The 26,474-nt window shown below is 41.8% G+C and overlaps 1 protein-coding gene across 3 annotated transcripts in view; it reads right to left on the reverse strand.

The window, feature by feature from the left end:
* The window catches only part of wbp1la (WW domain binding protein 1-like a), a 118,506-nt gene that overhangs the window by 35,237 nt on the left and 56,795 nt on the right, over window positions 1-26,474 (reverse strand). The window contains exon 1 of one of the 3 annotated variants that reach the window (XM_060842243.1): window positions 15,668-15,716. The exons of 1 other annotated variant lie outside the window; for it this stretch is intronic. In XM_060842243.1, the coding sequence (XP_060698226.1) occupies window positions 15,668-15,694 (27 nt within the window). In that variant the 5' untranslated portion in view covers window positions 15,695-15,716. Of the gene's footprint in view, window positions 1-6,775; window positions 6,809-15,667; window positions 15,717-26,474 lie in introns of those variants that run through there. One more of the 3 variants, XM_060842244.1, reaches the window with a different exon arrangement.

Below are 26,474 nucleotides of genomic sequence, written 5' to 3' on the forward strand. Positions count from 1 at the left end.
ACACGTACCACCCTCTGGGTGAAAAAGTTGCCCATTAGGTGCCTTCTAGATCCTTCACCTCTCACCCTAAACCTATGCCCTCTAGCTCTGGACTCTCCACCCCAGGGAAAAGATCTTGTCTGTTTATCCTATCCATGCCCCTCATAATTTTGTAAACCTCTAGAAGGTCACCCCTCAGCCTCCGATGCTCCAGGAAAAAACAGCCCCAGCCTGTTCAGCCTCTCCCTATATCTCAAGCCCTCCAACCTGGCAACATCCTTGTAAATCTTTTCTGAACCCTTTCAAGTTTCACAACATCCTTCCGATAGGAAGGAGACCAGAACTGCGTGCAATATTCCAAAAGTGGCCTAACCAATGTCCTGTACAACCACAACATGATCTCCCAACTCCTATAGTCAATGCTCTGACCAATAAAGGAAAACATACCAAACGCCTTCTTCATGATCCTACTCACCTATGTATCAATTTTCAAGGAGCTATGAACTTGCACTCCAAGGTCTCTTTGTTCAGCAACACTCCCCAGGACCTTACCATGAAGTGTATAAGTCCAGCCGTGATTTGCCTTTTCAACTGTAGCACCTCACATTTATCTAAATTAAACTTCATCTGCCACTCCTCAGCCCATTGGCCCATCTGATCAAGATCCTGTTGTACTCTGAGATAACCTTCTTCACTGTCCAGTACCCCATCAACTTTGGGGTCATCTGCAAACTTACTAACTATACCTCCTGTATTCATATCAAATCATTTAGATCAATGATGAAAAGTACAGGTACACAATCATTTATCCAAAATCCTTTGGGGTAGTTTTTCTAGGATTTTGGAATAAATGTCATTTCCACATTGAAATAAGAGAATCTTACCTAACAGCAGACCCAAATGTGAGTAGTACAAGTGCTGAGACACAATCGATATCTACCAGTGCTGGGCCACACTGCCACGTCACATCTGAGTGACATGGGTCGAGTGGGTGTGGAGATGGGTCACCTGTTCACACGCCAAACAACCTTGTTATGCAGAAAAAAAACTTCACAAGAAAAACTTCAGATTTTGGAGCTTTTCGGATTTCAGATGAAGAATTGTGTACCTGTAGTAGACCAGCACCGATCCTTGTGGCATTTCACTGGTCACAGGCCTCTAGTCTGAAAAGCAACCGTCCACCACCACCCTCTGTCTTCTACCTACAAGCCAGTTCGGTATCCAAATGGCTAGTTCTCCCTGTATTCCATGAGATCTAACCTTAGGAAATTAATCAAACAGAATCTGATACCAAACCCCATTAGGAATTATTGGACCTGATCATCCAAAACATAATTTAAAATATAGATAATGTTGCCATAATGTAAAAGGAGAAGAGAGGTGCAAAGCAGTAGAGAGGTTTAGAGGGGAATTCTAGAACGTTAGGGGATGTATGCTAAAACACGCAGATGTTTTTAGAGGATCCCTTACAGATACTTCAAGAGGTGGGAAGTGAAAGAACAGAGGAACATAGGAGGGTCTTTGGAGTGGAGGAAGTTAAGAGCTAGGCAGTAATAAGGTCTTGTTGGGATTTAACAAAGATGTGCCTGGACCAAGCACCAAGAGAGTCAGCGAGCATGAAGGTGGGAGACTTCAACTCCATTGGACTGACAAATAGCTTGAAGCATACCATGTGGGACCACATCATAAATTAAATGATCTCACTGAGACTAGCACAAAACTAAACCAACACAGTTGATGCAGAATACATCCTTGGGGAACAGGTTCCCCGGAATAACATGACTACTTTGCTCCACCTCCATCCATCCACAGTTTCGACAAGGTAAGTTGCTCAACAAAGATTTTAAGACAAGCTAAAATAAACCTAGGAGACTTATGTTGCAGTGGTAATGGCCCTATCTTTGAGTCAGGAGGTAAGGGCTCAAGTCCCACCTGGTCCAGAAGTGTGTAATAAAGTCTCTGAACAGGTTGATTAGAAAAAAGAAAATGAACGAACTTTAATGTACAGCATTTCAAAATTTTGACCCAATCACTTACAATCATATTTCATGCTAAGCTACCTGCAGGATCAGAGCTGGTGTTAACCCAAGTTGCTCCTAGGTCTCACATGGTGATTATGGGGAATACAGACCTTTCACAAATAAACACAAATTCAAATTTCATAATTTATTATGCAATGATCCTGAAAGAAATAGCAGTACACAATGCAATAAAAACTAAAGAATGAACTAGATCAAGTTTAAACTCTTGTAACTCCATTGCTAAGTCATAAAACAGAAATCTCTCAAAATTAGATCAGGTCAAGGAGGAACAAATCCCAAATAAGACTAGTAAACAGCTTTAAGACAGTACAAATCTGATTTTAAAGTTACCTTGGATGCAGTACAACATCAATTTTACATAATTCAAGCTTTAGTGTTTAAATCTTTTGCATTTTTTATGTTCGTAGGGAAGTCTATTTCTCTGCACCTAAACAGATGGTCAAACCTTTTGTAATGAGAAATGATTGTACACCGAAAGCTCATACATGCATATTCTTTTATAAAATCAAAATCTCTGAAATTTGCAGTTTCTTTGTTCCCTCAATAATGTTGTTTAAGCCAACTTCCTTATCCAACACTGCATTACAGTCATGGCTCTTACCTTAGTTATTAAATGCTGAAACAGAATCATGGCAAAACCTGGTTTTAAAATCCCTGTATTTCACATTAACTGCATTTACTTTCTGTATATTTATGCCTTCAAGCCAGGAACCTGTTCACTTCCCAGTGTCAACAAAGACTATCCAAAACTTTACATGTTCTCACTAGATTACCTAAGGTGGATCCAAAAACTCTGTGCGACTGACGTCCATCTGGCAACACAAAGTAAGTTAGTTTATAAAAATCACTGTCATTAGCAATCTGCAAAGTCACCTCTACTGTGAGCTGAAAAGAATGGGCAATTGTGCCAGATACTGATTTATATAAAAGATTTCCATGGAACACTTCAAGTCTAGTTTTCCATTAATCCAGTGTAAACAGATTTGTTAGAAGTAAGTAAATATCACTGTAAACTTCAACTTAGCTATTTACTGTAATGTAGGATTTTGAATCATTAATTAATAGCTATTATTAACAATAGTGACTACTGTTTTAGGAGCTGACCGAATTGTACCCAACGTTTTACTTCAAGTAGATTCTGTCACTTCCCCCAAACCTCCAGATTCTATGACTAGATCAATTACTTCAAACTCTGATCAATTATCATAAATGTTTTGTTGGTTGTTACATGATGAAGCCTCACCAAGCTCAACAATGCTTATGTTTTTCAAACAGGCATGCACCCAAGCAGAGAAACAATGTTTTCAGCAGGAAAATCCTGATGCAAAAGTAATTTTGAGGATGACAAATTGCACAAAATAAAACAACTTCAACATTTCCAGACAAATTTCACTTAAAAAAATGTTAAAAGGGTGAAATGAAAGTTACTGGTATGACATTTCCCATCCCTGAGAAATTCCTCCAAGCTCTTAAATGCTGGAGTTACTCAAAACGAAGAGACTTTACTTTGATTACTTCCTGAAATAGTTTCCTTTGTACAGCATCTTGAGGCTCTCTGTGAATACTCCATTCCTTTTGAAATAGAGCTAGGAGATATTTAATAGTTATCTGAACCAACAGAATAGGACAGACATTAAAATGGAAATTGCTGGAGAAACTCAGCAGGTCTGGCAGTGGAGAGAAAGCAGTGTCAACATTTCAGGTCCAGTGACCCTTCAAGACTGATTGTAGCTCGGAAAAGGTGGGATATATGCTGAAGACTTGGGCTGGTGGGGGAGGTGAAAGGAGTGAGTGGATAGGTAAAGATGGAAACCATAGGGAGAGAAAGACAGACAGACAGACAGACAGACAGAGTCAGGCAAATAAAGGAATGGATAATTGTGAACCAGGGTAGGAAAAAAGCTCATAAAGGTGGTGAAAATGGATTGGCATCGACTAGGCCTGGGGTATGGAGGTGGGAAAAGGACATGGGAAGTGGTGGTCAGGCCCTAAAAATTACTGAACTCAATATTAAGTCCAGAAGGCTACAGAGTTCCTAAGCGGAAAATGAGGTGCAGTTTCTCCAGCTTGCTCGGAGCTTTGCTAGAGCACTGCAGCAAGCCCGAGGCAGAAATGTTGGTGGGAACACAGTGGCGTGTTGAATTGGCAGACAACCAGAAGTTCAGGGTCCTTTTTGTGGGCAGAATGTAGGTGCTGGCAAAGCAGTCACCCAGCCCGTATTTCATCTCCCTCAGAGCAAAAGGACACACATTGAGAACAGCAAATACAGTCGACTGGATTGAATGAAAGACAGGTAAATCTCTGCTTCACCTGGAAGGTGTGTCTGGGGCCTTGGATATTGAGGAGGAAGTAAATGGGCAGGTGTTAAACCTTCAGCATGTCACAGGGAAAGGCGTGGGAGTGGAGGGGGTGTGGATCAGTCCCTGTGGAAGGGGAAGGGAATGTGTGTCTGGGGGTGGCATCCCACAAGAGGTGGTGTAAAATGGCAGCTAAATGATGCTGATGGGAATTGGGGACCAAGGAGACCCTACTGGGTGCTGTGGGAAGAGAATGGGACTGACAATTGCTTGGATTGTCATTTCAGCTAGGTGACACTGTGCATGGCAATGCAGCACTCCAGCACGGTATAGGAACATTTGCCTAGGTTAACATTTTCACCTGTTCTCAGTTCCCAATTTAAAGTATCAACAATTTTATCAAATTAATTCAGATTGACTGAGAGAACAGTATTGATGCTTTCAAGTTAAGGCTAGATAGGCACGGAGGAGAGAAGATGACACTGATAGGGTTTAGGCTCTGGTCAGACCATATTCGGGTTCCATATTGAAGGAAGGGTGTGCTGCCACTGAAAGAGGGTCCAGAAGAGGTCTACAGGAATGATTCTGGGGATGAAGGGCTGGTCATATGAAGAGTGGTTGAGAACTCTGGGTCTGTACTCAACGTTTAGAAGGAATCTCATTAAAGCTTACAGAATACGGAGAGGCCTGGATAGAGTGGACGTGGAGAAGGAGTTTCGACGAATAGGAGAGACCACGAAAACTGAGGGCACAGCCTCAGAGTGAAGCGACAACCCTTTAGAACTGAGACGAGGAGGAAATTCTTCAGCCAGAGGGCGACAATTCTGTGGAACTTATTGACACAGAAGATTGTGGAGGGTAAGTCATCGAGTATCTTTAAGACAGAGATGGACAGTTTCTTGATGAGTAAGAGGATCAAAAGGTTACAGGAAGAAGGCTGGAGAATGGGGTTGAGAAACATTTCCATCATGATCGAATGGTGGAGCAAACTCGATGGGCTGAATGGCCTAATTCTGCTCCTCTGGTCTTAGAAGAGGAGGTTAGTGTGGAAGAATGATCATCAGGGTTGGTTGCATGCACTGATCCTGTTCTGTGCTTCCTAGAATTGGAAAGGGGCCCGAGACACTTACTGTAATGTTGTTTGCTTCCTGGCTAACACCAGCAACCCATCTGATACTTTAAGGCGGTAAGTATTTAGGACAGAGATGAGAAGCATATCTCAAGGGTTTGAGTATATTTGGAATTCCTTTCCTCTAAAAAGCAGTGGGATGCAGAATCTTTCAATATTTGCGAGGCAGAGGTAAATATATTCTTCACTGTGAATAAGGAGTATATAGGAATGTAGAGCTGGGGTTAAAATCATGATCTTATTGAATGATGGAGCAGGCAAGAGGGGCCGAACGGCCTTCTCTTGATCCTTGCTCAGGTAAGTACCCTGGAAATGATGGTGCTGAGCTGCCTTCTTGAACTGCTGCAGTCCTTGGGGCAGATAGACTCCCAGAAACAGGGATGATAAGGCATTATATTTCCAAGACAAAGTGTGCAACTTGGAGAACTTGCGGGTGGCAATGTTCTTGAACATTTGATGCCTTTGACCACTGCAACTGTGCATTAATGGTGAAAGAAGGGACTATTGAAGGTGGGGGATGAGGTGCAAATGAAGCAGACTACTACTCTGTCCAGCACAGAGTTAAATATAAGGGCTATTGGAGTCTTATCCATCCAAGCAAGTGGAGAGAATTTGAGACCAGAGGGACATTTGGCACTTTCAGTGGGAGTGGTGAGGGCTATCATAGGAATTACAGTCAGACAATGATGAATGTTACATAATCGGTCTGTAAATGAGGGACTGTGACCTGCACATAAACATGACAGGGTACACAAGAACAAGCATGTTGAAGTTAGGGGAGGAGAAAAACTGAAGAAGTGCAATTTTGAACTTACAGAAAGGAAGATTTGAAGAAGAGTTGAGTAAAATTTTAAATCCAAAAACCTGGTTAAAATTGTTAAGTTAAAATAATCCAAGGAAGGATTACTGGATTCTGTTCATGCAATAACTATAAATCTATTTTAAGCAAACAGTACTTGATAAAGTCTATTTCATGAACTGCAGCAGGTTTTATTGGATCTTATTTTAAAACTGGAAAGCAAGCAGAACTAGTGACTGAAATTATTGCAGCACATTCCTGTTTAAAGCTGTTTCTCAAACAAACTGCAGTTGTCAACTGTATCTGTTTGAGATTCCAGCCTCACCCTCAGCTGCTTCTGAAACCCTTGTGCTTTTGTCATCTTCTGATGCAACATTCCTGATGCTCATTTGCCATACTTCAATTCCAAAATCACAATGACTGTGTTAGGACACACATTAAATCTCACGGATAATTAGGGATAAGAAACAAATACTGGTTGGGACCGTTGTTATTTGTTGTGAACATTAATGAAGAAAGGCACGCTTACCATCCTATCAGTTTTCATGGCAAAGAGAGAGGAGGATGTCCAGGAATTGTAGGAGGCTAACAAGACTGGTCAGCAGGGGATAGTAGTGGAAAATGGAGTTCAGCCTGGAAAATAAAGGTGATGCATTTGGGGAAGGCTAACAAGGCCAGGGATTACACAATGAATGAAAAGAAGATTAGAAAGATTGAAGATCAGGGAACCTTGGTATGCATGCCCACAGACCCCAGGAAGGAGAAGGTTATGTTACAAGGTAGTTAAGGCAGCATATGGGATGCATGCCTTTATTGGGAGAGAATACAAGAGTAGAGAGGTTATGCTGGAACTGTATTAAAAAAAAAAATGCTGATTTAGGCTACAACTGGAGTACTGGATGCAGTTCTAGTCATTATATTATAGCAGAGATAGGATGCAGAGGAGATTTACTAGGATACTGCCTGGGCTAGAGGGTTTCAGTCTGTGAGGAAAGACTGGGTAGGCTGGGGATGAGTTCCTTGGAGGAGGTGTATGAGATTATGAAGGGGAGGATAAGGAGACACTTCTATTCCAAATGGAGGGGTCAATAACTAGGGGACACTGAATGAATTTAGAACATAGAAAATAAAACATAGAAAAATACAGCGCAGTACAAGCCCTTTGGCCCTCGATGTTGCGCCGATCCAAGCCCACCTAACCTACACTAGCCCACTATCCTCCATCCTCCATTTAAGAGGACAAAGATCAAGAGAGATTTGAGGAGAAATACTTTCACCCTGAGGGTGCTGAGAATTCGGAGCACTATGTCACAGAGAGTGGTTGAGCCAGAAACTGTCATCGCATGTAAGCAGTATTTAGACATTCACTTGCATTACCATAGCCTCCAAGATCTGGAAGATGAGATTGATAGTCAGATCCTTGCTGACCAGCATGGACACAGTGGGCCAAATGGCCTCCTTCTATGTTGACAATGAGTCAACCATAGAATCCTTGAGAATTGTCTCACCTGGTTGTATGGCAGTAGGCCAAGTAGAGGCATGGTAACAGTTGTTATGTGGCAGGAATAGTGACCCAGAGGTCTGGGCTTATGATTGGGAAACAAATTCACACCCACCAAGGTAGCTGGGTGCTTTTAAATTCTATTAATAAAGCTTGGAATAAACTCTAATCTCAATCAATGGTATTCAAAATTACTATCAATTGTAGACTTCCTTCCAGTAGGGTCATAACTGTTTTCACTGGAAGGAAATGTACCATTCTTACCTGGTCTGGCCGAAATGGAGCAGGATAGCTATAGAAGGTGGTTAAGGCAGCACATGGTATCCATGCCTTTATTGCGAGACCCATAGCAATGACATTGACTGGTAGTTACTCTGAAATGGCCTAGCAAGCTATTCCAAGTATTCAGCACACTGACACCTAGTCAAGGGCAAATAGGGAAGGACAATAATTGCTAGTATTACCAGGATCACTGACATTCCATGAAAATAAAACAAAACTTGTTGTGCAGGAAGAACAGGAAAATTCTGTGGGAGTCTCCTGTCAAGTCTACTCCCACTGGCTAATTAGAGAACAAGAAGATACGAAGGCCAAAAGACACATTCACTCAACAGCTGCATCCTATTCACAAAATGAGCTGCCAGAGTCTCATAAACAATCAAGCATGATTACGTTAACCAAAGTGAACTGAAAAATCCAATTCCAAACAAGAGTCTTTGCATTCAAAACATTAACAATTGTTTTCTTCTCTCTCCACAGAATCGCCAAACACAGAGATAGGCAATTTCTCTTTATTGTTGAACAGTTCAATAGTATGAACTCATTATTCATATAGTTTGCAACAAATGGGATTTAGCATCTTCAAATATACCATTTAATAGTGATTGCTGTTTCTCATCCCTAATTGTCCTTGAAGTTGTGTGAGATTTAATGTGTGTCCTAACACAGTCATTGTGATTTAGGAATTGAAGTATGGCAAATGAGCATCAGGAATGTTGCATCAGAAGATGACAAAAGCACGAGAGTTTCAGCAGCTGAGGGTGAGGCTGGAATCTCAAACAGATACAGTTGACAACTGCAGTTTGTTCGAGAAACAGATTTTGGTGCCAGATTGCTTTGGAGAAGATTTATCAGAATGAGAGACTTCATTTTATCTGGGAGGGACTACAGAATTGTTCTCATTAGAATACGGAGAATTTAAAACGGAGCTTGGAAGGGTTTGATAACCTGAGCAAAGTGGAGTTGCGATGACTAGTCAGATTTGAGTAATCATTGTTCACATTTTTATGATAATGGGGTGAAGAACCAGAGGTGGATGAGGAAACTCTTAAGTGGCTTTTATGATCTGGAATTCTACAGGACTGGTGGAAAACAATTCAATTCTAAAGATTCAGAATGGAATAGGATAAGTCCTTGAAACCATTGACTATTTGGAATAAATGCAGAGGAGTGGAATTAAATGGAGAGCTTTATTAATAAGTCAGCACAGACAATGAGGTGAATGGATGGCAATGGGGGCTCAGTGGTTAGCACTCCTGCCTCAAAGTGCTAAGGACCCGAGTTCAATTCCAGCCTTGGGTGACTGTGTGAAGTTTGCACATTCTCCCCGTGTCTGCATGGGTTTCCTCCAGGTGCTCCAGTTTCCTCCCATAATCCAAAGATGTGCAGGTCAGGTGAATTGGCCCATAGTTTTCAAGAATGTGTAGGTTAAGTGCATTAGTCAGGGGTAAATGTCGGGGAATGGGTCTGGATGGGATACTCTACAGAGGGTCGGTGTGGACTTGTTAGGCTGAAGGGCCTGTTTCCACACTGTGGGGATTCCAGGATTCTAAAGGCTTGCCTCTGAGCAGTCACATTAGTTTTTTAAAAAAACAATTTGTTGATGGGACATGGTAATCACTGGCTAGGCCAGCATTTTACGTATGTTCACATTTCCCTTGGAGATAGTGATAACAAACTACTAACTGCAATCGCTGTGTTTCATTAGATCTAGGTACACCCACAGTACCATCTGGAGTGGGAGTTGCCAGACTTTGACCCAACAAGAGTGAAGCAACGTTGATGTAGCTCAAAATGAGAATGGTGACAGGCTCGGAGGGAATCATGCAGATAGCGTCGGATGATGTGGAGTCTGTGTGGGTGGAATTGAGGAACCACAAAGGCAAAAAAGCCATAATGGGAGTGGTGTATAGACCTCCTAACAGTGGTCAGGACCAGGGACATAACATGTACCGGGAAATAGAGAAGGCATGTCAGAAAGGCAAGGTCACGGTGATCATGGGAGACTTCAATATGTAGGTGGACTGGGTAAATAATGTTGCCAGTGGATCCAAAGAAAGGGAATTCATGGAATGCTTACAGGATGGCTTTTTGAAACAGCTTGTCATGGAGCCCACAAGGGAGCAGGCTATTCTGGACCTAGTGCTATGTAATGAACCAGACTTTATAAAAGATCTTAAAGTAAGGGAACCCTTAGGAAGCAGCGATCATAATATGGTAGAGTTCAGTCTGCAGTTTGAAAGAGAGAAGGCAAAATCGGATGTAATGGTGTTACAGTTAAATAAAGGTAATTATGAGGGCATGAGAGAGGAACTGACAAAAATCGACTGGAAGCAGAGCCTACCGGGGAAGACAGTAGAGCAAAAATGGCAGGAGTTTGTAGGTATAATTGAGGACACTGTACAGAAGTTCATCCCCAAGAAAAGAAAGATTATCCGGGGAGGGATTAGACAGCCATGGCTGATAAAGGAAGTCAGGAAATGTATTAAAGAAAAAGAGAGATCCTATAAAGTGGCCAAGAGCAGTGGGAAATCAGAAGATTGAGAAGGCTACAAAAACAAACAGAGGATAACAAAGAGAGAAATAAGGAAGGAGAGGATCAAATATGAAGGTAGGCTAGCCAGTAATATTAGAAATGATAGTAAAAGTTTCTTTCAATACTTAAGAAACAAACGACAGGCAAAAGTAGACATTCGGCCACTTCAAACAGATGCTGGAAGCCTAGTGATGGGAGATAAGGAAATAGCAGGAGAACTTAACAAGTACTTTGCGTCAGTTTTCACAGTGGAAGACATGAGTAATAGCCCAACAATTAAAGGGAGTCAGGGGGCTGAGTTGAGTATGGTTGCCATTACAAAAGAGATAGTGCTATAAAAGCTAAAAGGTCTTAAAATTGATAAATCCCCTGGCCCTGATGGGATACATCCTAGAGTTCTGAGAGAGATGGCTGAGGAAATAGTGGAGGCATTGGTTGAGATCTTTCAAGAGTCACTGGAGTCAGGAAAAGTCCCTGATGATTGGAAGATCGCTGTTGTAACCCCCTTCTTCAAGAAAGGATCAAGACAAAAGATGGAAAATTATAGGCCAATTAGCCTAACCTCGGTTGTTGGTAAAATTCTAGAATTCATCATTAAGGATGAGGTTTCCAAATTTTTGGAAGAGCAGAGTCTGATTAGAACAAGTCAACATGGATTTAGTAAGGGGAGGTCGTGCCTGACAAACCTGTTGGAATTCTTTGAAGAGGTGACAAGTAGATGAGACCAGGGAAAAAACCCAGTGGATGTGGTCTATCTAGACTTCCAAAAGGCCTTTGATAAGGTGCCACACGGGAGGCTGCTGAGCAAGGTGAGGGCCCAAGGTGTTCGAGGTGAGCTACTGGTATGGATTGAGGATTGGCTGTCTGACAGAAGGCAGAGAGTTGGGATAAAAGGTTCTTTTTCGGAATGGCAGCCGGTGACAAGCGGTATCCCGCAGGGTTCAGTGTTGGGGCCGCAGCTGTTCGCATTATATATTAATGATCTGGATGAAGGCACTGGGGGCATTCTAGCGAAGTTTGCCGATGATACAAAGTTAGGTGGACAGGCAGGTAGTACTGAGGAAGTGGGGAGGCTGCAGATGCATCTAGACAGTTTGGGAGAGTGGTCCAGGAAATGGCTGATGGAATTCAACATGAGCAAATGCGAGGTCTTGCACTTTGGAAAAAAGAATAAAAGCATAGACTACTTTCTAAACAGTGAGAATATCCATAAAGCCAACATACAAAGGGATCTGGGAGTGCTAGTCGAGGATTCTCTAAAGGTAAACATGCAGGTTGAGTCGGTGATTAAGAAAGCGAATGCAATGTTGTCATTTATCTCAAGAGGGTTGGAATATAAAAGCACCATTGTGCTACTGAGACTTTATAAAGCTCTGGTTAGGCCCCATTTAGAGTACTGTGTCCATTTTTGGTCCCCACACCTCAGGAAGGACATACTGGCACTGGAACGTGTCCAGCGGAGATTCACACGGATGATCCCTGGAATGGTTGATTTAACATATGAGGAACGGCTAAGGATCCTGGGATTGTATTCATATGGAGTTTAGAAGATTAAGGGGAGACTTAATAGAAACTTACAAGATAATACATGTCTTGGAAAGGGTGGACACTAGGAAATTTTTTCCGTTAAGCGAGGAGACTAGGACCCGTGGATACAGCCTTAAAATTAGAGGGGGTCAATTCAGAACAGAAATGCGGAGACATTTCTTCAGCCAGAGAGTGGTGAGCCTGTGGAATTCATTGCCACAGAGTGCAGTGGAGGCCGGGACGCTAAATGCCTTCAAGGCAGAGATTGATAGATTCTTGATGTCTCGAGGAATTAAGGGCTATGGGGAGAATGCGGGTAAGTGGAGTTGAAATGCCCATCAGCCATGATTGAATGGCGGAGTGGACCCGATGGGCCGAATGGCCTTACTTCCACTCCTATGTCTTATGGTCTTATGGAGGTGCCCCATACAGCTGCTGTCCTAGTTCTTCTGGATGGTAGATGTCACAGGTTTGGAGGTTGTTGTTGAAGGTGGCTTAGTGAATTACTCGATGACATAAACTATTGGAAATGCAGTGCCTGTGGTGCCAAGTAAGCATGCTGGATGTGTGAAACTTGTGTCGTTGGAGTTGCACCCATCCAGGCAAGTAGGGAGAACTCCTTCCCACTCCTGACTGGGCTTTACAGATGATGGACAGGCTTTGGGGCTGAACCACCTGCTGCAGAATTCTCAACCTCTCATCTGCTCTTGTCACCACAGCATTCACAAGGCTGGTCCAGATCAACTCCTATTCAATGGTAACCTTGAGGACATTCTAAGATTGCTTGTTTATTATTATCATAAACTGGGTGGCATGTATTTTCTCTCCCATTGGATATTAAGAGAAGAATGACTGGGGGTAATAATGATCAGGGACAATGCAATAGGCTGGCCTGAAATTCACCACTTTACATGACAGTTTGATGATAAACAAGCAGCATTCTAATGATATCACAACAGTATATCATCTGCTGTCAGTGTCTTAAATGAAAACTAATGTAATGAGTGAAAATAGCCACTATGAGATGAGAAAAATCCCCACACTGATTTTTGTTTTTAGCCTGGACGAGAAACAAAATGTATCAAGTTTCATAATACTATAGATAACATCTGTAGACATGCAGAACATGCAAATACTGTCCCTTGATCTGGCTCAAAACTGAGAGCAATGAATAACAAAGAGAATCAGACTTTGAGTTTTCGTCATGAGAGGAGTTACTCCAGTGGGCTAACTGTGACAAAGGGACATAAGCACTGAGCATCGAGAAGTGGTCACAGTGTGTTGTTATGTGCAATGAGAACAGGACAGTGTGAAGGGGTGAGGTGGCAGGAAGGACGGCAGGAACAAGCCATGGTCATGATTTTTAAACTCCGGGGGCAACAGGAACTTTTGCAATTTTGACTTGCATGTACCTACAGAAAGATGAAGTGCTCTGTCACTTAGATCCATTAAGCCTCACCTTTAATTTAAAAAGAAAATCAATTCCATCTGCTCACCATACTTTTTAATTCCTTTTCCTTCCAGGAGCGTATCTAACTGCCGCTTGAACCCATTTTTTTTTTAGGAGCCACGTCAATGTTCTTCCCAACAATTTATTTCAAATCTTGTTTACCGATTGCTTTTTGTTTTCGCTCTTTGTTTCACTCCTTATCGATTCCTGCCTTGTAAAACCTGTCTCCCAGATTTGATCGTTCCACACGGAACACAATTTACCTGCATCAAAGTTTGCCAATTTCCTTCCTAACCTTTCAACCCTGGACCTAGTGGTAACACTCTCACCTCAGAATCCAAGTGATTATGGGTTTAAGGACTTGCTCCAGTAAAATGGGCACACATCTGTGGGAGCACTGCACTGTCAGATGCTGTCTGTCATGTGAGACATTTAAACTACAGCTTCATCTGTTCCTTTAGGTGGATGGAACTGATCCTGTGGTACCACCTTGAGAGAGAGGAGCTTTCCCCTAGCACCTTGGTCAGTCTCTAAACCGTAGAAGAGAACAAGGTGACCATTCCATCCATCACCCCTGTACTTGCTCTTTGAAAGAGTTCTTCTAATTTGCATTACCTCCCTGCACTGTTCTGATACCTTGTGATTCCTACACATTCCAATACTAGATCATTAATGAATTTACCTTATTTCTACACCAGGTGCCATGAAAGAGAGTGAGGCTGGTTATTTAACTCATTATTACTTTGGGAACCTTGCTGTTAGGCAAACACAACAACCAGTTGCACTATGTTCTAGAAATTAAACATGGAATGCTTTGGGGTGTCTTAAAGATGTGGAAAGGATTTCTATAAATGTAACTTTTTTTTCTTTCAAACTGCAGAAGATGAAAATAACTACTCGAGGCCATTCGGCCCATTGAGTCTGCACTGGTTATTAAAAATTCGCTTGCAGGATGTGGCTATGTTTAGCCCAACATTTATTGCCTGTCCCTAATTGTCACTTGAGAAGGTGGGGGTGAGCTGCCTTCTTGAACCACTGTAGTCCAAGTGCTGTGTTAGATCCACAATGCCCTTAGGGAGGCAATTCCAAGATTTTGTCCCAGCAACTGTGAAGGAATGGCAACATATTTCCAAGTCAGGATGATGAGTGGCTTGGAGAGGAATTTGCAAGCGGTGGTGATCCCATCTATCTGCAGTCCTTGTCCTTCCTACATGGAAGTAGTCTTGGATTTGGAAGGTGCTGTCTGAGGATCTTTGGTGAATGCAGTGCATCTTGTGGATGGCTCATTCTGATGCTACTGAGCATTGGTAGGGGAGGGAATGGATGTGTGTGAATGTGGAGCCAATCAAGCAGGATAGTGTCAAGCTTCTTGAGCGTTGTTGGAGCTGCACCCATCCAAGTAAGTGGGGAGTATTCCCTCACATTCTTGATTTACACTTTTTAGACGGTGGACAGGCTTTGGAGTCAGGAGTTACTCATTGCAGGATTCCTAACTTTTGACCTACTCTTGTAACCATTGTATTTATTTGGCAGAACCAGTGCAGTTTTCTGGTGACCCCAGGATGCTAACAGTGGGGATTCAGTTTAGGTAACAGCATTGCCTTAAGCAGGGAATGAAACAGTGTGCGCGATATGGGAAGTAATTATTATGGAAATTGGGGAGGAAGGAAGGAATTAAAATGCTATTACCAAGAGCAGCGAGAAAAAGACAGATACCTCAGGAGGAGCAAACATAACAAATTCAACAAAAACAAGCCCGTGCAGAGTCCAAGTCATCCTCTACATTGTGCGCAGTCTCTCCAATTTGGTCAAACAAATTACTCTCACATGCTTACATCATCAATCTTGGCACCATACAAATTTTAATAATGTCTCTTCTTGATTTATTTAAAATCTAACAATGCAGTGTTATGGTTTGAAGTTCCAAAGTCATGCATACCAAACAAATGTTTTATTTCGACAGGGCAGGGTGATGCTGACAAATGATAAAACTATGCAGATCAAGCATGAAATATAATCAAGTCACACACACAAGGGGGGGTGGGGAAGGAGGGGGTATAACAGGCTAGGATTTGGATCGGGTTGGATTGCAAATTCCGGGTGAAAAGCATAACATCAGCAAAATTACCTGTTTCAAACTCAGAAGGAAAGGCATATTGAACTCAAACCTGGATAAAGAATGAGAAAACTGAACTTCAGTCACCTTTATGCAGTAACCACTTCCCAGCATCTGCAGCCCTCGGCTCACTGCATGTTATTTTTCAACAGTTTGTAAAAGAGCCAGAAAAACGTCAGCCAATAGTCTCAGACAGGAATCGCGTAGGACCCTGCTGGGGATTGGTAACACTGGCAACAGCCAAGAATGAATGACATCACTGTACACCATCATCACAACCACAAGTCAGCTGTTTCACTATCGAGGGGCAGCAGTACAAAAAACATGACCGGAATTTGTTTTGCAGACACCACTCTGTAATTACCGTCTAATACCCAAGGGCATAAACAAGCAAACATCTTTAATGTCTGAGGGCTATTTATGACCAAAAGCTAAAATATCTCACTCCTCTAAATGTTACAGCCATAAACAGACCTAACCAGTTCTATTAGTCACCCTCTCAGCTATCAGCTCTTGCTTTCCTCCCTGCCAGTGCCTCTCACTCCAATTGTGAAGGCTAGACATCTCATCCTCCATCAAACTGTAAATACAGAGACTGTCAGTGCTATATACACTGTAAAATGAACTGTGAGAAACTTCAGCTGAGAGATAGCTGATGACTTTGTGTTAAACTTACAAAGATATGGATCAAAATCATGGAATTCTTCAGCCAAAAGCACTGCAAGGGCCACATGATAGAGTAGCTTAAAGGGTAGGATGTTCTTTGGAGGTTCAGTGCAGACTCAATGGGCCGAACGGCCTCTTTCCACACTAGGTGCTGCTTCAGTAGCTCCTTTAAAAGGAGAGACTGGTTGTCCTAAGCCATCTCAAGTGCAATTAGGGTTTGTCAATAAATACCAGCCTTTAACAGTGCGTTCATGGTTTTAAACACAAAGCAAAAACTGCATGGATTTTAATCTTTCCAAAAAGTACTAAAAAGATTATTCAAAATCAATGTGTACCGTGTACCTCGTTCAATAAAATAAAAGATTCAAAATCGCTTAAATGAAGTCAAACAAATTTGATATCAAATTCATAAATCGACATTAGGACAGATGATAAAAGCACAGTGGCACAGTGGTTAGCACTGTTGCCTCACAGCGACAGAGACCCGGGTTCAATTCCCACCTCAGGCAACTAACTGTGTGGAGTTTGCATGTTCTCCCAGTATCTGTGTGAGTTTCTTCCGGGTGCTCCAGTTTCTTCCCACAGTCCAAAAAATGTGCGGGTTAGGTGAATTGGCCATGCTAAATTGCCCGTAGTGTTAGATGAAGGGGTAAATGTAGGAGAGTGGGTCTGGGTGGGCTGCACTTCGGCGGGTTGGTATGGACTTGTTGGGCCGAAGGGCCTGTTTCCACACTAAGTAATCTAATCTAAAGTTTCATTAAGGTAGCTTTTAGAGTATTAAAGGAGCAGAGGAAAAAAGAGAGAGAGAGAGAGTGTGAGTGAGTGAGTGAGTGAGTGAGTGTGAGAGAGAGACAGAAGAAAAAAAAGAGGAAAGAGACAGAGAAGCAGGAGACCTAAGCGGTGAAGGAACAATGAAAAACATGGATGTTCTGACAGCAAGCATAGCTATACAATAAATGTTTACTATTAGCAACAAAACCTTTTGCTGAAATAGAATAGAAAATTGGAGTGGGGGGAAGCAATGTTACCACATACCTTAAAAATAATAAGTTTCACCAAAAATTTGTAAAGAGGATACTAACACTTTATTTTAGAAAATCCATGTATGTCCTGTCGATTAGAAAAATTATTTCCTTTCCTGCAGATTATGTCTGAATTTACTGTACTCCCTTTATATTAAATTCTGCCAGATCCAATGATTATGCTGGAGTTCCAGTTTCAGCCACCAGGTGGCTCTGAGGATTGAGTCTTTGGAAGCATCACCATTTTGGTCAGAGACCATCCAACAACTAACTTTGGAGGTTAGCTTCAGAGCTGGTGTGTATCCTTGCACAGTTTAAGCAGCAATGTCAAAGGTATTATTAATACCTACACATTTGAAACAAAAAACTAAATTGGCCAAGGTAAATTTACATTATAGATGTATATCAACTTTGGAAATTCCAAGGCAATTTCATGGAAGTATTAAAGTGGTAATGGAGATCATAACCTGAGAACCAGAGGTTTAATAAATAAGACCACCAATTAATATCCAGTGTTTTCCATCTACAAGATGCACTGCAGCAGGGCAGCACGGTGGCTCACTGGCTAGCACTGCTGCCTCACTGTGCCGGGGACCCGGGTTCAATTAAAGGCCTGGATGACTGTTTGCAAGTGCAGTTTGCATGTTCTCCTGTGTTTATGTGGGCTCTTGCCAAGTATTCCAGTTTTCTCCCCACAGTCCAAAGATATGCAGGTTAGATGAATTGGTAAACTGCCCCATAGCGTCTAGGAATATGCAGGCAAGTCGGTTAGCCATGGTAAATGCGCAGGTTAGGTGAATTGACCATGCTAAATTGCCCGTAGTGTTAGGTGAAAGGGTAAATTAGGGAAATGGGTCTGAGAGGGTTGCTCTTCGGAGGGTTGGTGTTGATTTGTTGGGCCGAAGGGCCTGTTTCCACATTGTAAGTAATCTAATCTAATCATATGTGACTCCAGACCTTAAGTGATGTGGTTGACTCAACCGCCCTCTGAAATGGCCTTAGCAAGGCACTCACAGTTTGAGGGAAATTTAAGGAATGGATAACAAATGATTACAGTGCAAAGAGAAACACATTTGATGAATGAATAAAGAATGCGGAAAATAAATCTACAGATGGCGCAGATGAGATTTACTGAAGTGATTCAGATGATGCAGGATTGCAGTTCTGCAGAGAATTGGGCTGTTCTCCTTACACCAGAGATGACCAAGAGAAGATTTGACAGAGATGTTTAAAATCTTGAGAGTTTGCGCTATAACAAAATAAAGGGAATTTCTGTCCCTGGTAATCAGTGTCATTCACAAAAGAACGAAAGGCAATTAGAAAAAAAAAAGCTTGTTTTCTGGAAAGAATTGTGGTTAGATTTGGAATGGATTATTGGTTGGTGGTGGAAACAGATTGAATTGCAGCTTTTAAAAAAAGAACTGGATGATTACTTGGAGAAATGAGGCAACACTCAGGTAGTGGAACTAATTAGATGTCTCTATAGAGGTTCCAGTACAGATGTGATTGGCCAAATAGCCTCTCTCAATGTTGTATTTTTCTTTCATTCACTGAACAGAACCATGTAAAAACTTAACTTCCTCACATGAGGACTGACAAACTGGCAAAAATGAATTGGCAAAGCAAGATGGCACACAATCAAATGCTGCAGTTGTTTGAACCTTGTTTTTAAAGGGAAGGACCCTAAGTGGTGCAGCTTTCTCCAAAGAATACAAGAAATGTATTCAAGAAATACTAGTGAACTGTAGGTGTTTCAAGTTTCAAACCTCAACCCTCAACAAGCTTAACAGCAGACATTGATTACTTACTTGGATTATAATTGCTTCAGTTTCTTTTTGTCTAAATCCAGTAGGCATGCCTCCCTTCCTTCCAGGAGCAATGCCAGCTAACCCCACAAACCACAAAAACATGCCCATCTATTGCAGGGTTTAATCGAACATCACCACAAAGGCTGTAATCAGACTTCCCCCAACACACTATTCTCAGCTTCTTGTGAATGCCATGCACACGCTAAATGCATTACAATTAAAAGTCAAAAGGAAGTACTTGCAGGGTTAGAGGGCAATGGCAGCTTTTTCAGGGTGCTGGTACAGATACAATGGGCCAAACAGCCTTCTTCAGGGCTGGAGAGTACAAGTAATTCCAAGACATGCTTTCAATTCGAGAAAATAGGGGGATGTTTTTTTCCTTGGGAAGAAACCACTTCATTACCTTTATAAAACAGTCAGCGCCAGATAGCAACTTACTCAAAAAGATTAACGTTGAGTTCAGTGACCCTTCTTCAAAATGTTAACTCTTTTTTTCTCTCTCTTTTCAGGTGCTGTCAGACCGGCTGAATTTCTCCAGCAACTTTTTTTTTGTTGCAGATCCCGAGCATCCACAGTTATTTGTTTTATATAAAACTCTTCAGATTTACAGAGATTTCATTTTGGTTCCTATGTTTCTATTTGACCCAACATTCACAACTGTTTGGGGGAATGGACAGGTTGGCCTTTTTGACAAAAGATGTTCCCTGCTGCCTCCTCTGACTGACCCAGCTTTCGTTTTGTGTTCTTCCTATTCAGGATTACCTCACCAGAAAAAGTAGCTTTTCTGCATCTGTCGTATCAAACCCCCATCATTACGCTCCTGGATTGGACTGTTGGCTTCTAAACAGCTGCCCACTGATGTCTGGCGTGTCTTTTGTTTGGTGCAGGAGGTCTGTGTGTGTGTTTGAGTGTGTGTGCACACCTGCGTGCTTGTCAGTGTCTGTCCATCTCTCAGGGTGTGTACGCACGCATGTGCGTGCAGTCAGAGTGTGTGTGTGTGCATGCATGCATGTCCATGTGTTTATGTCCGTCAGCCTGTGTCTCGGTGTATGTCCGTAAGCCTGTGTTTTGTGGTGTGTGCATGTATGTGAATGTCAGCCTGTGTTTCGGTGTATGTCTCTGTGTATATATCTGTGTGTGTCTTGTGTGTGCACACGTATATGTGTGCGCGCATGCACCTGTCAGTGTGCGCCTCTGTCTCTCTGTTTGTCTGTGTCTCAGTGTGTGCATCTGTCTGTCTGTGTCTCAGTGTGTGCAGCACTAACTAATTGCCTTGCAGCAGGAGACTGCCTTGACGCAAATTCGGAGGCTGAAGCGTCACAAATCTGCAGCACAGAGTAGATGGCTGTCTCTCACCTGGGAGGGGTATGTGTGTGGTGGAACAATGAGAGTAGCAGTACAATCACCAGGCAGATTCACAGCTACCAAAGCTGTTCAAGAAAGAGTTATTTTCAGTACGACATACAGTACAGCAACAAAGACGTAAACTTACCTCGCTGATAAGTAAACATGCATTTCCTTATATTATCAAACATTTTTCATATTGTCACAACCACGGGTCAGAATCCTTAAGTGCTGTGGACTTTTTAAATGTGTAACTTCATAATGGTGGTTTTCTAAAAAAAAGGGTTGACACAGCCAGAAATGGCTGTGGATACAAAGTAAGTGGCTGCATGGAGAGAACACCCACAGCATGTCATGTCTACGGATGTGATGGAGCTTGAAACAACAAGCCTTCATAAAACGAGAAGAGGCAAGTCGAAACAGATTGGACTGTGATTTCTTGTGATTACAAAAATAATGAGAGGCTGACAATCTCTTGCTCAACAGCGAGCCAACCCCTGTAGATAATATCCCCAAAATGCACACATTTTGTGTATGTATCTTTTAAAAGGGAAAAGCAGAAGGACAGGGGTTAAAAACGCTGTTGCAACTCTACTGGAGTGTGCTGGTGGAACTGAGCAGGCTAAGATACCTCTGTGTACTTTTCCCTTTTAAAAAAAAAATACACAAAATGTATGCAGTTTTCAGACATAATCAACGGGGGGGGGGGGCAAGTCCGATGAGCAGAAAATTGTCAGCCCTTCTCCGATTTCTCACGACTAAAGAAACACAGTCCAATCTGTTTTGACTTGCCTCTTCCCCCTTTTTGAAAGGTTGTACTAACCTTGGTGCAAGTATTAGCATACTTGTGAAGGTCACAGTCGAATAACTATCTCCTAGTCATCCATGTTGCAATTAGGAAGGATTCTCTCACTGAGTGCTAGAAGACAATTAACAAGACAAAGGGGTACAGAAGCAAATAGCTCTCTTTCCCCAAAAGCTGGAATTTAGTCGGTCAAAAGGAATCAGAACAGAATCTCAACCAAACAGCAAAACTGAATCCAGAGATCAATTACTCAATGACCAATGGAACACTATCAGTAACCCCCAATGCAATGGCCACATGTAACTATCTGTCCAGTGACTAATTCAGAGACAGATCTAAATATCACTTTATAGAACATTTTACATTTTAGGTTAGATTCCCTACAGTGTGGAAACAGGCCCTTTGGCCCAACCAGTCCACACCGACCCTCTGAAAGTAACCCACCAGACCCATATCCCTCTGACTGATGCACCTAGCACTATGGGCAATTTAGCATGGCCAATTCACCCAACCTGCACATCTTTGGACTGTGGGAGGAAACTGGAGCACCCAGAGGAAACCCACACAGACACGGGGAGAATGTGCAAACTCCACACAGACAGTTGCAAGGCTGGAATCGAACCTGGGACCTTGGTGCTGTGAGGCAGCAGTGCTAACCACTGAGCCACCATGCTGCTCCAGTGGACCTGCTTCTTCTAGCATTTGATAACAAAGAGTGGATTTATTAATTAACTCAAGAAAGCCAGGTTAAATTGGATCATTTTAAAAAGGAAGTTCTTTTGGATCTAGGAAATAAAGTTTCCACAAGGGAAGAAATCGGTTTTTGAATTAATCTTCTTGTGATGAACAAAGGAGCTGTGTGAATCAGGAGAGTCAGTTCATCCTTTTTCACCCAGAAGCGTAATGATTTGGGGTATCCCAGCAAATATCTAACAGGCTGGGGAACCTTGCCTGACTTCTGGGTGGTACAATATAGAACATTTACATTCTTGATTATATAGCTGCATAGTGCAGATGCGGAGTCTGTGGTTACTAATCTATTTGAAAATGATTCAACTAAAAGATACAAAAACAAAAAGTTGCTGGAAAAGCTCAGCAGGACTGGCAGCATCTACTACTGCTTCAGGCTGAGTGACCCTTCCTCAGAATCCAAAATATTAACTGGGATTTCTCTCCACAAACGCTGCCAGACCTGCTGAGCTTTTCCAGCAACTTGTTTTTGGTTTAGATTTCCATCATCTGCAGTTCTTTCAGTTTTAAACTAAAAGATATTTGAGAACAATCGAGTTTGATCATCCCTCTGCAGTCAACACAAGTCAGGTTTATGTGAATTGTCAAACTTTAACCTTTTAAGCTGTGCCACCCCCAATCTATTCATGCTATTTTCATATTTCCTCAAATGAAGTATTATCAGAGGTATTTGCACCTGCATCTTTACTATCAGACCATGAAGCAGTGCTTTGAAACAGTGGCAGCCTTGTTTTCTAGACAGGGGTAGGTTCCTGACATCAACAGGGTCAGTCACAAATGTTATTATTAAACTTTTAATAACATTAATAAAAAGATGAAAAACACACCAGACAACAACTTTCTTAGCTAGACTTATCTTAAAAGATGCATCCTTCCTCACTGCAGTTCTCCTTCCTCTGTTAATATCTTTCCTCATCTTTTGTTCTTTTTTAAAATAACTCTTAAGCTGAGGCACTTGATAGTCTGGTTTAAAAAAAAAATCAAAAACATTCAGAGCATTTTTCTTGAACATTAATTTGCTGCACAGTGACATATATAGAGGACTAAGTGAAGACGGAGTTTTGAAAATATTTTTTACTCTTGCAACAACTATCCCCAGCAAAAAAATAAAATTCCAAGGTCAAGATTTGAAAACCATCGCAGTATTGGGAAATATTTTGCAAAGTATTTTTCCGCCATGTCCCTGGATAAAAATAAAAGGAGCAGCTTCACCGATGGGAAATCCTTCTCTGACCTTCAGCTGCCAACCTCTTTTCTCGGTCACACCTGTTTTGTCAACACTGGTCACACGAGCTGCTCTCTAAATCCTGAGCATACCGTCTTACTTTCACTTATTTGAAATGCATTCAGACAATTAAAAATCAAGCAACAGTCTTTTTTTTTTAACGTGTTTGCTTTCAGAGCCTGAAAACTTCAGAATTAATTTTTACAAATATTAACAGTATTCATTCTTTAGTCATCATCATAACACGGATTATCTGGTCATTCTAACACTGAATATTGCAATCACCCACAAACAGCAATCCGGCTCTTGTACATCCCACATTATTACAGCAAATGCAGGTCGAGGAAGCACTTTATTGGCTGTCAAACACTTTGGGATGTACAAGGATTAAGAAAGGTGTTACGTAAATGATCGACCTTAAGCATCAACTTTTGTTGATTTGGTAAATCAGTTTAGCCTCTGTGGTGGGGAAGTCTTTTTCTAAAAAAAAGGATACTCCAGGACAAAACAATTGGTCAAGGAACTGCTACAAAGAGCCAAATCAGTCTTTAGCTGCCATATTGGCCAAACCGTCAGCCACGTCCTTTCCAGAAAAATTGCTGTGCACCTTATAATCAGAATGTAGGAGCATCACACAGGTCACGGGCACGTGTTTCAGGCTTGCACCAGTAATCAGTACCAATCTAATAGAGTTAAAGCGAAATGGAGACTTTCTTTTATTTTGTTAATTCATGGGATGAGGTGTTGCTGGCTTGGCCAACATTTATTAGCCATCCCTAATTGCCCAGAGGGCTGTAAAGAGTTAACTCTAAAAAAAATTGTTGTGGGTCCAGAGTCACATGTAGACCAGACGAGGGCAAGGATAGCTTTGTCCTGAAGGATGATAGTGAACCAGACAGGTTTGTCCGATAAAAACTTCGAGTAAAAAATGAGGTCTGCAGATGCTGGAGATCACAGCTGCAAATGTGTTGCTGGTCAAAGCAGAGCAGGCCAGGCAGCATCTCAGGAATAGAGAATTCGACGTTTCGAGCATAAGCCCTTCGTTCCTGATGAAGGGCTTATGCTCGAAACGTCGAATTCTCTATTCCTGAGATGCTGCCTGGCCTGCTCTGCTTTGACCAGCAACACATTTGCAGCAGGTTTGTCCGATAATCAACAATGGATTCAGTCATCATTAGACTTTTAATTCCAGAGTTTTTATTGAATTCAAATTCCACCATCTGCCACAGCAGGATTTGAACCCAGCTCCCCAGAATGTGAGTTGAGTTTCTGGTTTAATAGTCTATCAATAATACCACAAAGCCATTGCTTCCCTAGATTTAATGCCAAGCAGCATGGAGTTAGTGACTGGTAAATACTTTCACCTTGCTGCAGTTGAAAGGATGATTATAGAGAGAGAGAAGTAACAGCACATACTCATGTTCCAAAATAGCCACAACTCAAAAGAAGAAGTGAGAGAATGGATACTAGGCCACAGAAACAAAGTGGAATTTCTGTATCCATCCAATGCTTGGGTGTGAACCCACAAGAAAAGTAAAATTACAATGCAGGACAATATTTGGTTTTATGAAGAGGAACGGATTGCATACATACTAGAACTAAGACTCGTCAGAAGATGCCAGACAGAAACAATGAAAGGATAACTGAATTTTATGATTCTCAAAATGGGATAAATACATGTTTTAAATGTGGAAAAAGGCAATATGGACAAAACTCCACTACCTGAACAAGAATCTGGACATTAAAGGCATTAAAACAAAACAGTCTAGCCATGAGACAACAGCCTCTATGCTCTGGTGTAGTGATCGAACAGCAAAGTAGTATTGACCAAAAGAAGAATGGCACCAGAGGTGAAATGTTCCACATGAATATCACTGCAATGTTCATCCTTAGGGATAGATAAATGAAGATGCATTTGTGGCTGGAGTGGGCAGCAATAACCACTCTCGGGTGGTCACCTGAAGACAATATAGCTGAATAAACTGCAAGACCAGTTCCAAGCACATGAGAAACAAGATCCTGGAACTGAATGTGTTGTGTAATGTAATAGTTCTGAAAGGGTTAATGCTGGGGACTGCATCAAACGTTCCACCCAATCTCAATGTGTCAGGCAATCTTGGTGAGAGAGACCTTGGAGTGCCATGGGATTGAAGTAGCTTTCTAGAAATGGGAAGGGAAAGATCATGGGGGAAAGTCAAAACAGAGTACAATGTCCATGGTGCTATATAAATTTGTTGTTAAATTTGAACTGGTGTACTGCATTATAAGTTTCATTGCACTCTGATCAAAATCACCGAATACCACTCTGACTGCTGGATGTTTCACTGTACCACACACTGCTCTGCTGCCCTTACGGAAGAAAATGCAGGCACTATTTTCAAAAGCCGCTACGCATCAATTTCCTCCCTCCTTCAAACACACTGCCTCTTTCTAACACACTCTTCAACTGTCAAGAGAAGGTACACTGATATTTGAAATATTGGGAGCTAGTATGGCAGAGCAGACCAGGCGTTGGGGAGTTCAGCCACAATCCTATAGAATGGCCAACTCAAATGACCAACTCCAGCTCCAAACTCTTACAGTCGAAATGTCAAAAGGGATGCATATACGCTAGGGAAACAAGTTGGGTATCGATCACTGTTGAGCATTCTAAGTCAACACTTCAATGCAACACTACTAAAGAGATATTGTCCTTTGGATTAGATATTAATTTAAACCCACATTGCCTGTTTAAAATGAATGTTAATGTCCTCTTGAAGAGGAAAAACACAATGTCTCCATTGTGCACTTCTCCATCAATCACTTTTTCCAAAAAAACCATTCAAGTGGTCATCAATCTCAGTGCCTCTTTCTTATATGCTGACGTCAAATGGCACCTTGTTTACTTTACCATAGGACCAGGTCACATGAAAATTATTAAACATATTTTAGGGGGAGCTAATAATGGTAACAGTGTATATTATAAATGGCAGAGTTTTGAAAACTGCACATGAGCAAAGAGTTTCTATTGTCAGTACATACAAATCCTTAAAAAGGTTGCAGGGTAAGTTGAAAGGATGGCTACAAAGGCATTTGCATTACTTGGAATTACAGAGAGGGCCAGAGAAAACAAATGCTAAAGAGACCACTTTGTTTATCAAATAAAAACCGAAAGAACTGCAGATGCTGTAGATCAGAAACAAAATCAGAAGTTGCTGGA

This window comes from Hemiscyllium ocellatum, chromosome 22 (assembly GCF_020745735.1).
Source record: "Hemiscyllium ocellatum isolate sHemOce1 chromosome 22, sHemOce1.pat.X.cur, whole genome shotgun sequence".
Taxonomy (NCBI): Eukaryota; Metazoa; Chordata; class Chondrichthyes; order Orectolobiformes; family Hemiscylliidae; genus Hemiscyllium; species Hemiscyllium ocellatum.